The sequence below is a fragment of the Dermacentor variabilis genome, chromosome 9, assembly GCF_050947875.1.
Source record: "Dermacentor variabilis isolate Ectoservices chromosome 9, ASM5094787v1, whole genome shotgun sequence".
NCBI lineage: Eukaryota > Metazoa > Arthropoda > Arachnida > Ixodida > Ixodidae > Dermacentor > Dermacentor variabilis.
The window spans coordinates 38,143,573-38,156,871 of NC_134576.1; the positions used below are offsets into that span (position 1 = coordinate 38,143,573).

Sequence of the window (13,299 nt, forward strand, 5' to 3'; positions counted from 1 at the left end):
CTTTTTAAACGTTCCACGGAAGTCAAAAGTGCGGCTTTTTGGTATGGCCACACTGCGCCTTTAAATTAATGTGACGTCACTGCGCATTAGCAGTCGCCATCTTTGGTCGAAATTCAGAAGTTGTTCCAGCTGCTGCGCCTGTGTCATACGGGTGCTTTAGGCCCCGATAAAGTGTGTGTGTTTTTCCTGGCTTGTCGGCAGTCGGTGCTCCCGCGAGCCAACGCCCGAGGATTAATGTCTTCCTAGCGTTGGTACACGAAAGAAAAGAGAGACGCCATGACCATTCTGCCCACCAAAAAGTCTTCGCAGTCGAAAAGCGAGGGCGACGGCTCCGACCCGAGCCCGTTTCATGGCGACCGCCATGGTCACTCGGGCCACTCGGCCGAGCAGTACAACTTCACGAACCGCAACTCGCCGCCGCGTTGGGCAGCGCCCAACGCCAGCTCGCGCGACGAAAAACGGCCCGCTCACGCGACCGCCAGCGGCTTCGACGAGTTCGACGCCGTCGACGGTGGCCCGAGCCACTCCAAGCGCAGGCATAGGGCATCGCCGCACCGAAGTCTCCGCAAGGCCCACCACCGCTCGGCTGGCATAGTCGTCAAGCCCAGCACGTCGCAGGGAGCCAACAGCCCCGCGGGCGAAGACGCGGCTTCAGGGCGTGAAGACGCTGACCCCAGCGGATACAACTCCGGTGACGAGTACGACAAACCACCCGAGCTCTGGACCAATGAGGAATACAAGGAGGCGAGTGGCGACGGCGTTTTGATCTCTCTTTCGCATCTCGTTTATGGCCGCGGTTAGGAAGCGACATGCGAGCATGCGCCTAATCGCGAGACGTGTGTCCGTATCGAGAACAGTGGGGATAGTAGGGGTCAGCATAAGCCATGTTGGAAGTTTCCGTGGCCCCGCTTTCACCGACGCGAGTTAGGGCAGTATGAGGTCAGCATGTGAAGGGCAGGTCAGCAGCGGTGACGCAGGGGGAGCCCCCCGCGCTTGCGAAGAGCAATAAGGCGTCTCGTTACGTAGCTTTGACTAGCATTCAATGAATGACGACTATTGCAGGGTTTTTCGCACACCCTGGCGTAACGTCGTCCGCTGCAGATGACGGAGGTGCTGGCGCCTTCTGGCACGCCGCCCAGAAAACGTCCATTTGAGACATGCGCGATTAATGTGCACACTTCTGATCAGCCTTCAGAGATATTGTTCTAAGCTGCAAAACCGAGGGAAGAGTCCTGTCGATCGATTTTATTAGCCGCTATTACATCGCGGGGAAAATACAAAAGCTGATGTTTGGATCTGTTGGGAGAGTGTCGGGCATGGGTTTGCTCAGATCAAGAATCCCGAGTCGAACACTCCTCAATCACCACAGTTTATTGGCTATCTTGAAGTGATTACTATCAGCTCCTGATCTCACTGATGCTGATCTCACAGTCGCATCCTAGCTTTGTGAATTTCTCAATATTGCAACAGCTCGTTTGAACTGCAGCATTATTCATCACTGCCGTTTGTAAATGGGCGTGTTATCTTTAGCACTGCAAGCTGCACGCGGCCATAAGTTGCTATGCTGCAGAAGGAGTGAGGTGTGCACCGAGCATTGTACAACAGCAGCAAGTACACAGTGTGGGTTATGTGCTGCCTTGCCAGCTTAAGTTAAGGTTGTCAGATTTAGCGTCACATAGTCAGTGTGCTTAGCTTCAGCGAGTGCGATTTTAATGGCTTAAGTGCCACACAACACTGTGCCATTATTTGATGGCAGGGATCCTTGGGTGCTACAAAAAGCACTTAACATTGCTATTAGTACTTGGAAAATCATTTGTGTTGCACTTTTTAAATGAAAAACGTATTCCAAATGACGTTCACATAAACAGCTTGGACAGCTACAATTGTCAAGTACACTGTGATGCATGCAGTGCAACATGCAATAACTGTGGCTTCTCAAATTGAGCTTTGCAACTGCAAGGCAGTTCTTGTTGATTGCAGTAAAGGCAGTTGGAAAATGAATAGTAGCCTGTAAGATTGCAAGGGGGAAAAAGTTTTGGCTAATAAAATCCGCAAATATACAGGAGAGTGTCAAGTTTGTGTGATTGGTAGTTTTTAATAATATGCCCAGTGATATTTATCTTTTGATTCATGTCATGCAAGGACAAGTCTTTTTCTCCTTCCCAATGATGTGTAAATATAAGCGAATTGCTGTTGTCTTTCTGCAAAGTGGACTTTTGCAAAGCCGTCTTTCAAAACGTGCTTTCTGATATATCTCACGGAATCCACTCAATCAGCAGTGATTGTAATTGAAAACTTATTGCAGCACCTCTTCATTGCACTCATTATGAGGAAAATTGATTACACTGCGCATAGAGGTCATGTGACATGTATAGGACTACACAACAAACAGCATGATTTCAGTGCCATTTTGGGAAAGTGTTTGCAAATGGGATGGTTGGTGACCCAGATAATTAGAAGTTGCAGAATAGAAAACAAAAAGAAAAAAACTGAGAAAAGGGAAATGATTTGAGCATGTGACTTCCAGCAGGTCTTTGTTGTTTCCAAAGGCAAAGTGCACATGTACACCCCATTACTTATCACCAAGGCATGGGAATACAACGCAGTTATCTGCTAATCGGAAGCAAAAAGCAAACAACCCCAACAACCGGTTTCTAAAGGCAAATGCTCCCAGACTTTGTTGACCATGGATGCTGCCAAGTAACTCGCACAAAGAAAATTTTAAAGAGAAAGACGTGCCCAAAGGTGGAATCACAGCTCTGTCTTCCTGCACAAGAACCTGATGCTCCATTAGGCTACAACCACCGATGTACTTATCTTGCGCCTACACCAAGTAGCTCTTGCAGATGATTGGTGCCACATGCATAATGCCACACAGCATGTGTGCACGAGAGCAAATTCACGCAAGGCAGCTTCTGTTTGGCCACACACTGGAATGAAGCAGGTTTATGTCTGCACACCTGTGCAGTGTGCAGACATAAACATCGCATAAGATTACATGCTGCATAGGATGATAGTGAAGATATCAGCACACATCACATTCAGTATTATAGCATTTAATTACAGTGGTAGGAATGCTGCTACAATTGCTCCAACCTGTAACACTCCATTAAAGTTGCTACATCCATGCTACATCATCATCAGCCTATTTTATGTCCAGTGCAGGACAAAGGCCTCTAATCTCTAATTGCCTCTGTCCTGTGCCAACCAATTCTAACTTGCGCCTGCAAATTTTCTAATTTCATCACTTCACCTTGTCTTCTGTTGTACTCGACTGCGCTTCCCTTCTCTTGACGCCCATTCTGTAACCCTAATGGTCCACCGGTTAGCTAACCTACGCATTACGTGGCCTGCCCAGCTCAATTTTTTTCTCTTAATGTCAATTAGAATATTGGCTATCCCTGCTTGCTCTCTGAACCACACCACTCTCTTCCTGCCTGTTATTGTTATGCCTATCATTCTTCGTTCCATCACTTTTCGCGCAGTCTTTAACTTGTTCTCGAGCTTCTTTGTCAGTGTCCAAGTTTCTGCCCCGTATGTCAGCACTGGTAGAATGCATTGATTGTACGCCTTTCTTTTCAATGATAGAGGTAAGCTTCCAGTCAGGGTCTGCCGTATGCGCTCCAACCCATTTTTATTCTTCTGTAAATTTCCTTCTCATGATCAGTATCCCCTGTGAGTAAATGACCCAGGTAAACATACTCTTTCTCAGACTCTAGAAGCTGGCTGGCAATCTTGAACTCTTGTTCCCTTGCCAAGCTGCTCAATAGCTGCCAAGCTGCTATTGATTATTATCTTTGTCTACTGCATATCAATCTTCAACCCTTCTGTTACTCTCTTGGTTAAGGTCCTCAATCATTTGTTGTAACTAGTTCCTAGTGTTGCTGAACAGGACGTCATTTTCAAACTGAAGGTTGCTGAGAGCCATTGATCCTCACTCGTAAGCCTTCCCAGTTTAATAGCTTGAATACTTCTTCCAAGCACGCAGTGAATAGCATTGAAGAGATTGTCTCCTTTCCTAACCCCCTTCTTTATATGTATCTTTCTACTTGTGGAGAATCAAGCTAGCTGTGGAACCTTTGTAGATATTTTCCAAGATATTTACATAAGCCTCCTGTAGTCCTCGATTACCTAATGCCTCTATGACTGCTGGTATCTCTACTGATTACAAAGACGGCGCCGAATAAAACAACACACGAAGAAGGGGGACACGAGACAGCACGTAGGCGGGGATGTTGTTTTATTCGGCGCCGTCTTTGTAATCCTGCTTAAACAACTAGCCCGCCAACAAATGCTCAGTTACTTCATCTCTACTGAACCAAATGCCTTTTTGTAAACTATGAAAGCCATATAGAGAGGCTGATTGTACTCTGCAGATTTATTGATTACCTTATTGATGACATTGATGTGAACCATCGTAGAGTATCCCTTCCTGAAGCCTGCCTGTTCTCTTGGTTGACTGAAGTCAAGTTTTGCCCTTATTCAGTTGGAAGTCATCTTGGTGAATCTTTTATACAAGACTGCAATTAAGCAAATGGGTCTATAATTTTTCAATTCTGTACCATCTCCCTTTTTGTGGGTTAGTATAATGTTGGCATTCTTCCAGTTCTCTGGGACCCTTGAAGTTGAGACATTTCGTATAAAGGGTCACAAGCTTTTCAAGCATATCTCCTCAATCTTTGATTGAATTTACTGTTATTCCATCTTCTCCTGCCACCTTTCCTTTTTCATGTCTTGCAACCCCCTTCTAGCTTCATTCATCACTAGTTATAGGAGGAGCCTCTGTTACCTGTTCATTACTACTTCGGACAGAGGTAACATGGCTGCTCTGAGTACTGGAAATGTCAGCATAGTATTCTTCCACTGCTTTTACTATATCTGCAAAAGTGCTGATATTACCCTGCTTGTCTTTCAGTGTATACATCTTGTTTTGTCCTATGCCAAGTTTCTTTCTCACTGATTTCAGGCTGCATTCATTTTTTACTGCTTCCTCAGTCTTTCTCCTTGTTGATTAGTTTTGACAGTTCCGTGAATTCTATCTGATCTCTTGAGTTGGACACTTTCATTCTTTGTCACTTCTTCCTTAGGTGCTTTGTTACTTGGGAGAGCTTACCTACTGGTTGTCTTGGTGCCTTTCCCCCCACTTCAGTTGCTGCCTCTGGAGCCAGCCTAGTTACGGTTTCATTCATTAGCTCTATGTCATCTTCATCCCTCTGTTTTAAGGCTGAATATTTGTTTGCAAGCACAAGCTTAAATTGGTTTGCTTTTACTCTTACTGCGTCTCGGTTGGACTGTTTCTTCTTGACCAATTTTACTCTTTCTCTCTTCATATTGAGGTGAATCCTAGACCTCGCTAACCTATGATCACTGCATCTCACCCTGCCTAACATTGCTTTATCCTGCACTATGCTGGGATTGGCAGAAAGGATGAGATTATTTCATTTCTTGGTTCACCATTAGGGCTTTTCCAGGTCCACTTTCTGTTGCTTCACTTCATGAAGAAAGTGTTCATTATTTGCAGCTTATTCCTTTCTGTGAATTGTACCAGCATCTCTCCTCTGGCGTTCCTAGAATCAACGCCATAGTTGCCAATTGGTTGTTCACCAGCCTGCTTTTTCCCCACTTTTGCATTGAAGTTGCCCATGACTACAGTACACTGAGTTTACACTTTTCATCTCATTGCTAATTCAACATCTTCATTAAACTGTTCTATTTCATCATCGTGACTGGAGGTTGGAGCGTAGGCTTGTACTACCTTTATTCTATACCTCCTATTTAGTTTTCGTATGACTACAAACGAGCAAAACTGCTTCAAAGCTGTACCATTCAATGTCGAAGGCCACTGCAAAGAGGAGTTGTGGTCAATGCCAGGTGGCAGTCACCACCACCCTATGCAGAGTTCCCTCACACATCCTGCCATTGATAAAGCGAAATGAGCTAAAGGGTCGCTGAGCTGATCCAATCCATTGCACACTTGTGCATGTTCGCCATTTGCCATTCGGAAACTGCATGCGCCGTATTCATGGGTTTCGCTTAGTCTGGGATGAAGTTCTGTGAGGTCTAGTGGTGCACACACCGCTTATTTCGTGCTGTTGGTGTGTCTTGCATTCTCGCTCCTTAACACTGGTGTGGCCTTGTGTGGGAGAGGTGTTCAAGTGATGGCACATTCAGCACGATGGCTGTGTCATGACTCTCAGCAAACTGAAACTTAGCTGCTTTGCTATGCCACATTTATCTGTGTGCGCTCATAACGCAGTGGATTTGTATATTTACAGACAACTTTCTGTGGCTATGAAGGGAAGGCTACGGAGGCAAAGCTTGCACAAGTGGGAGCGCTTCTGAAAAGAGTCCTGCATTTTAATCCACTTTCGTTTAGGCTGGCGAAGAGAAAACATAAACGCCTTATTAGCAACAGTTAAATAAGACAAAACGCACCACTGAATCTATAAGTTTACTTATTTTGCAGCTTTTTTATAGACGTGTCTGAGCAAACACGAAACCGTCGCACATGGAAGCTGCGTCAATTGAGAGTCTGTTCCGAGCAGCCAGAACCACCGTCAAATGCTGGCGAACTACTTGGCGTGGTCGCACGTGTGCAGCAGCTCCGCCCTCGTTGCTTTCCCTTCATAACCATAGAAAGTTTTCTGCGAGTATAGCTCTGCCATTTTACTAACTAGACAACTTTAGGCCTAAAATAACATTGCTCAAATGTGTGGAAATGAAAGTACAGTGCCTCACAGAATTATCTTTTTCTGACGGTGGGTTTGTTATGTAAAACAATTGTTCTGCAGGCCATATTAATAGGATGAGCATGCTTAGGATACTTCACACACTTTTACAATGTTTGTTTTCCTGTCTGTGTGTCTTTAGCCGTTTTTTTCAGCAACTTGAGTCACTGGGTGGTCCATGATCTAATTGGCAGAATTGCAAAGAATGCCCAAAGTTCGGCGACAACGCAGACAACAGATAGAATTGGCTACAAGGGTTAAGAATATTCCGATACATGCAGGCACATCGTGCACCGTACAATAATGTATAGCATTTGTTAGCTGGTGAAAAACAGCCACTTGAAAAAGATAAACAAACACTCTTGTCAATATGCACACGCGCCACATGCAGAATTCATGGGCATGCCGCTAGATGGAGAAGCATGTCCAGAGAAGTGCGAAGGAGGAGCCCTCTGGATGTATTCACACGTCGTACACGATGCATTTCTGCTGTGTCAATACGGGGTGGTCACCACGTTGCTTCAATGCTAATTGCAATAATGTCGACAATAATTGTGAGGTGGCTCCTGCCGGAAGTTATTTTTCTTATGGTGAAACGTATCAACTCCTTCCTGCACCTTCATTAATCATGCAAAAGCTAGAAAATATTGTATGTTAGAAAAAAAAGTTGGTTTATCGAAGACTGATGTTTATTTTATACTACTGTTAACACTTGCCTGCACTTCCGTAAATGCTTCTCAGTTTTGTCCAAGTCAATTTGCCTGAATATAGTGTTGTGAACAAGGTGAGAGGAATCAATCACGTTCTGGTATTTCTGCTTTTTTGTTTTATCTCCTGTATTCCTGTTATGGTAGTCTCCTTTCACACCAACACCATGCATATCAGTGTTTATATTTTTTCTTGCTTCTTCACTGGTTCTTCTGCGGTACTTTTATACAAGCCACACGTGTGCCTTCTATGTAGTTCCTTACTGCCATTCTCAGATCTGCTTTAACAAGGTGCTATGTATGCAGCGCATGTATTTGCCTTCCTCACATGTTTCTCACAACATTACTCTGTGATGTGAGAAACGGCTTAGTACAAGTTGTTCGCTCGCAGTTTTTTCTACAGTTGCTTCTACGACTTGCCATGCACTAATTTGCCTCATTAAATGATCTCTTGAATTGCGTTGCACCATGTTTTATATTGGTTAGTTTATGTGTAAATGTGACATACATGCATAATTCATTGTTGAGAGTTAGGAACAGTGCTAACAAATTTTTTTTTAGGAATGTGTTGAGGCTCTCGATGTAATCAAAAGCATCTTTGCAATCTACCATATTACTGGCATGGTGGTGCAAGTTCAGAGTCTAAAGCAAACAGTTAGTCAACCGTGTGCATTTTGTAAAAGCGTCTGCAAAAGCTATTTTCACAGTGAGATCAGATTAGGTAATGAAGCGTTTGCACATGTTTTGTGCCGTTACTACATGGATTAACTGCGGCAGAATCACAGATGCACGTGACAAGCACTGGGGGCAAAGTTACCATGCACTCCATGATTTAAGATCAGAGCAGCACGATGCATAACAGGCTTCCCTGGAGCACTCCAAATGCTTGAGATTAGCGAGTGGTCAGAACAACTTGCAAAATGCTTTGAGGTTGGTATTGTTCAGCTTGAGTTTGTCGTGTGCGATTTGCAATATTAGGTTCATGGAGTATTAGGATATGCTTTTACGTAATGAGTACCCTTTTATAATTGATATCGCAATAACATGTACATACTGTCATTTCAAACAAGAAATACAGTCCCTATTCATCATAGATAGGTGTTCCTGTAGTCACACGTAGCACTGCTCTTCACTTATCATAAATTGTGAATTTCATCGGTCATTCATGTGCAAATGTCATATTCTCGTTTTATTGAATACATTTGTAACATTTTATCATGTCATTTTTCTTTGTATTGTGTAATATAATTTATGCCCTTAAGCTTATTGCGTTTTTGTCATTAGTCTTTGCATGAAGCTCATAGAATTTACTACTTGGATAAAATTCCTCATTAATGTGTAAATCTTCACTTGTGTTGTATGCTACCACTGTTGCTACTGCACCCAGCGTGTCGGGGCCAAGTCTTGAGGCTAACCACCTTCCTTTGGCCCTCCTTGTGTCCAGCACCAGTGTATTGCCTAATAAATAAAATGGGAGTGAATAAAAATATGTGCGGGGCTTATTGGAGGGCATAGGGAAGGGGGCATAACAAAAGTGTTGCTGTTATGTTGCAAACCGAAAGTGCTAAAATTTGGATACAGCTGCTTTGTTTGGAGTTGGCGAAGCAGCATGTCTTGTGACACAGCAATGCCTTAACAGCGTCTCTAGCTTTTATGCTGCTTTAGGATGTTTAATGCTATCGGTTGGTCACTCAATGTCAAAAGGGGTTTTTGCATCTCTGCCTCTCTCAGCAGATAGAAATTTGTCCCCCCCAGGCTTGAGCCGTGATCTTGGAAGATTTCTGGCTCATTATGATATGGGTAAAGGGCAATGATGCTCAGATATTTAATAAGTGCACGTTCATGGTGCCCGAGTGGTTAGGGTATCCAGCTTGCCACTAACGGCACTCCTCATTGGCCACTGCAGTGCTTTAAAACATGTAAAGCACGTTTGTTCGCATAGGGACGATAACCTTAAAACATAGTTATTTCACGTCTGCCATGCTGCTTTTATAACCTGAAATCCGTTTCTCAAGTACAGTACCTGCTAAAGAAGTTGCAATCCATGACACATTATCATCCTTGTTGCCCACTTACAATGATGCGGATATTTTTGACTGCAAAATGACTTGCTTCTTATGTATGTCTTTCTTTTAATTTTATAGTGTGTACTAATTCATGTACCACCTTGCTATGATGTCACGATTGAGATCACAGTATCTATAGGTTTTAAAAAGAAATGTTTAGTGTCACGTTTTGTGTTGTCTAAATGAATCCGTTGGCTTTTGTTGACTGCTGAAAGGTGCTGGGGAAACATTTTCAAAAGGCACTATACTGTGGTGCCTGGTTGACCTGCCGTGGTACCTCTTGATGCGTTGCAGAGGGAGTACCACTTTGAGAAGAAGCTTCGCAAGAAGGGACTGCTGATCAAGAACATGGGCGAAGATGGTGCCTGCCTCTTCAGGGCAGTGGGTCAGTAGTACTTTTTTTCACTCGCCCAATTTTTTTCCGTTGGCCAGCCGAATTGCTAAAGTGCGGCTTTGCTGAACTTGTTGCTGTACTGCGCTTCGTTTAGCAGGGAGCGCTGTGGAAGCTGTGCTAGTACTACTGTGGCAAGAGAACTGTCTCATTCTGCGTGTTTCACAGTGCAGATTATTTTGGGCACTTCCTACGAAATAGCTAATTGATATATTACAATTACAACTGTTTGACACGAGCCGTGGGCCATGACTGCTGGCTGCATAAACCTCCCACATAATTATGTCACATTTTGCAGCATGTTAGACTTGCCTTATGTCATTTCATGTGGAATTACTTGATGCATACCTCTTTCTCTCTTGTAAATGACTTACTATTTTTTGAGTTGCAAATGTGAGCAGTGAGAGTAGTCTAGCTCTTTAGTTTTTAGCCTTCTTAGTGCCACCTGCTGTATATGAAACATAGTATAAAGTCTTCTGTACTTTTTGGGCAATGCTGTGAAGTGCCATACAAAGTCTGGAGCTCGTATTTCGATGCCTGTTCATAGACACTTTGATACAGCAAACGTTAATTTTTTTTTCAGGAATGCGAAAAGTGTTGTGCACCTGATTGTAGCCACGCTGTTGTCCACTGGAAAGTGAACTTCACAGCTGAAGCAAAATTCCTGCTGGTCAGAATTTTTATTCACCTGTGAAGTTTGCTTTTCAAGGACACTTCAAAGTGGGTTCACCTGTAATTGCGATCCGCTACAGTGGGATGAGAATTTTTCATTGTGTGAAACTTGCAGTGAGCGAGGCGTATTGGCAACATTTTGTACAGTGCTCTAAGTGGCCAATACTGTTTCAAATACCAGGAGTTACCCTAGTGCCTTTGCCAATGTTGTGAAGTTGCACGAGCATGCCAATGCACTGTTGTCAGACATCATTGCTAAAGCAGCTTGACAGAGAGATAAGTCTCATCTTGGTGAAAAGAGAAGTTATGAAGTATTTACAAATAGTTTACCAAGTAGCTGACAAGGCAACTTAGACCGACTGGGCTGACCGGAGGCAATAATGAGCCAGTATGAACGTCAAATACATTTGACAACTTATGACAGTTCGTCCATCTTCAGGCATAACGAAGGTGGGTGTGGCACAGCAATTTGCAGCTTTGCTGAGAATGACAGTGGCCATTGTAACATACTCCTGCATGTTTAGTCACTTCTGCACCTCTTTCAGTAGAATACTAGCAACACCATAGTGTCCATTATTGAACCTTGGTGACAGTTCCTCTAGGTAGAAGACAGTTTACCATATGATTTCAGCTAAGTGGTCATTGAGTGTGGGAAAGACTAAAAGTCAAAGTGGAATGTGATGGGAAGTGCGTTAGAATGATTTTCACTTGCATAGTATGGGGGACATCCCGTGTCCACAGCCCAAATCGGAACCTTGTGGACTGTGTACTAGGTACAGACAATGCAGTGTTTTCCAGCTGATAACTACTGTTGACGATACACAAAGAGCAAAGCACCATTCAAAATAGTTTGAACATGCTGCTGTGGCTAAATTATGTTAAAGTAGGTCTTTTGCATTGCTATCACACTGGGCACATTGTTGACACAATGGCACGACCATTGCTCCATGACCATAGCTGGTTGTGCTGTTGATGGCATTACAGTGAGGACATCTGCACTAGTTACTGGGTTGTAGTCAAATACCCAGAATCTGTGTCTGGTATGTGCCAAGCCTAGAGGTGTGCCATCAACCATCAGTCTTTTCTTTTTCACTATACCAGTCGTTCTCAGCTGCCGTTGCTCTAGCATGTCAGCATGCATGAACCTGTGAGCCTCAATTTTGAATGTTTACTGTAGCTGTAGAATTTGGGGAGGAAGTGTTTCCTGAAAAAAGGTAACAGCTGACTTTTTGCCACTTAAAGGGTCCAGGTGAGTGCACTATAAAACAACACTGGCACTGACTGTTTCTGCCCGAGGTCTGGCTCATGGCAGTGTACAATCAACGGCACTTTTTAGCTGATTTTCGAGTGCACCGCTTGTGGCAGGCTGGCATTGTAGCAGCTGTAGTCTGTGCTTAGCTGGTGCGTTTGTCCTTTCTGGCTGATGCAGCGGACCAGGTGTACGGGGACCAGGAAATGCACAAAGCAGTGCGCAAGCTTTGCATGGACTACATGGTGCGTGTCTGCCTCCTCCTTGAGTTGCTTAGTGTGAAGCCAGACTCGCACTCTTGTGGACCACTTCCTCACGAGCTGCAGTCGTTTGGCCTGGCCACTGTTGTCTAGCATTCATGGCAGGCCGTGCTACAGGATGCACACGCCCTGAAGCAGGCATTATTTTTTGTAGTTCTGTGTTTGCCTGGCAAAAAAAGAAAAGTGAATTGTGAACTTGCTTTTCTGACCTCCCACATCCGGTTGGGCAATGATGAACCGTAGCTTCTATTAACAGCTTGGCGACAGGTTTCCTGTGGGGAGCGATCCCAGGATGCTTTATATTGACAGGAATGACAACAGACATGCCAGCCATTAAACGTTGATGTTGTATCCCTGCATGATAAGAGTGTGACTCAACTGGTTGAACAAGGTATAGTGTTTCAAAACACTACCACTGACAACTTGCTAGCAAAAGTGGACTGTAAATGAATTTGAGCAAATGAGTAATTAGTAATTGATCTTGTACTTATGCTACTGGGCAACTGGGTACTGTTTATAAGATAATGCATTGTGCAGATTTGTGCAGGAAACAACAGTTCAATGCATTCAGAGAGCACACTAAGAAAAAGCAGGAATTATGTAATGATAAAATAAATCTAATAGTACAATGCAGAGCTGAAACTCTTAATTTGTGCAAACAGTCTGCTCCAATTTAAAAAATTTGAAATAAAAGCAAAATGTTGGTGCATTAGTAAACAGCAACGCTGTCTACTAGACAAGCTTTTCCCAAAATATGTTCAGGGGCGCTAAGACAGCTTTCCAAGTGTAACAGTGATGCTTCAGATCTGCATTGACATCCTTGATTTGATTGGCGCTGTAGCAAAGGAGAAAGTATGAACACTTCGTGGGAACTGGCGGGACAGGGCAACTGTGCAGCTTTTGCTTTAACCCTTTGACTACCGTTCCCGAGTGTACGCGTATTGTGTTTTCTGTGCACTCGCTGCTTCTCGTGAAACAACCTATGCGAAAAAAAAAAAGGAATGTTGCTTACCTGTCGTGTCATCTATGGAGAAGCCGTCTGAACACAAGAAAGCTTCTCTGAGTTAAATTTCGAACTGCAGGTGGAGCAAATGTCTGTGCTCTGTCTCAGCGGGGCAGCCATGGCAAGCCAGTGTGCCAGGTCGGTCTGCACTTGGACAGATCAAGAGGTTGATGAACTGTCGATGAATTATGAATTTGAATAATCTGACCATGGAGAACCACCT

At 43.9% G+C, this 13,299-nt stretch overlaps 1 protein-coding gene across 2 annotated transcripts in view; it reads left to right on the forward strand.

The window, feature by feature from the left end:
• Positions 1-5: 5 nt before the first annotated feature.
• Positions 6-13,299, forward strand: part of LOC142592615 (OTU domain-containing protein 5-B-like) — a 54,681-nt gene continuing 41,387 nt past the window's right edge. Inside the window, exons 1-3 of one of the 2 annotated variants that reach the window (XM_075704156.1) lie at positions 6-744; positions 9,796-9,886; positions 11,994-12,058. In XM_075704156.1, coding sequence (XP_075560271.1) covers positions 277-744; positions 9,796-9,886; positions 11,994-12,058 — 624 coding nt within the window. In that variant the 5' untranslated portion in view covers positions 6-276. The remainder of the gene's footprint in view (positions 745-9,795; positions 9,887-11,993; positions 12,059-13,299) is intronic. The other variant, XM_075704155.1, reaches the window with a different exon arrangement.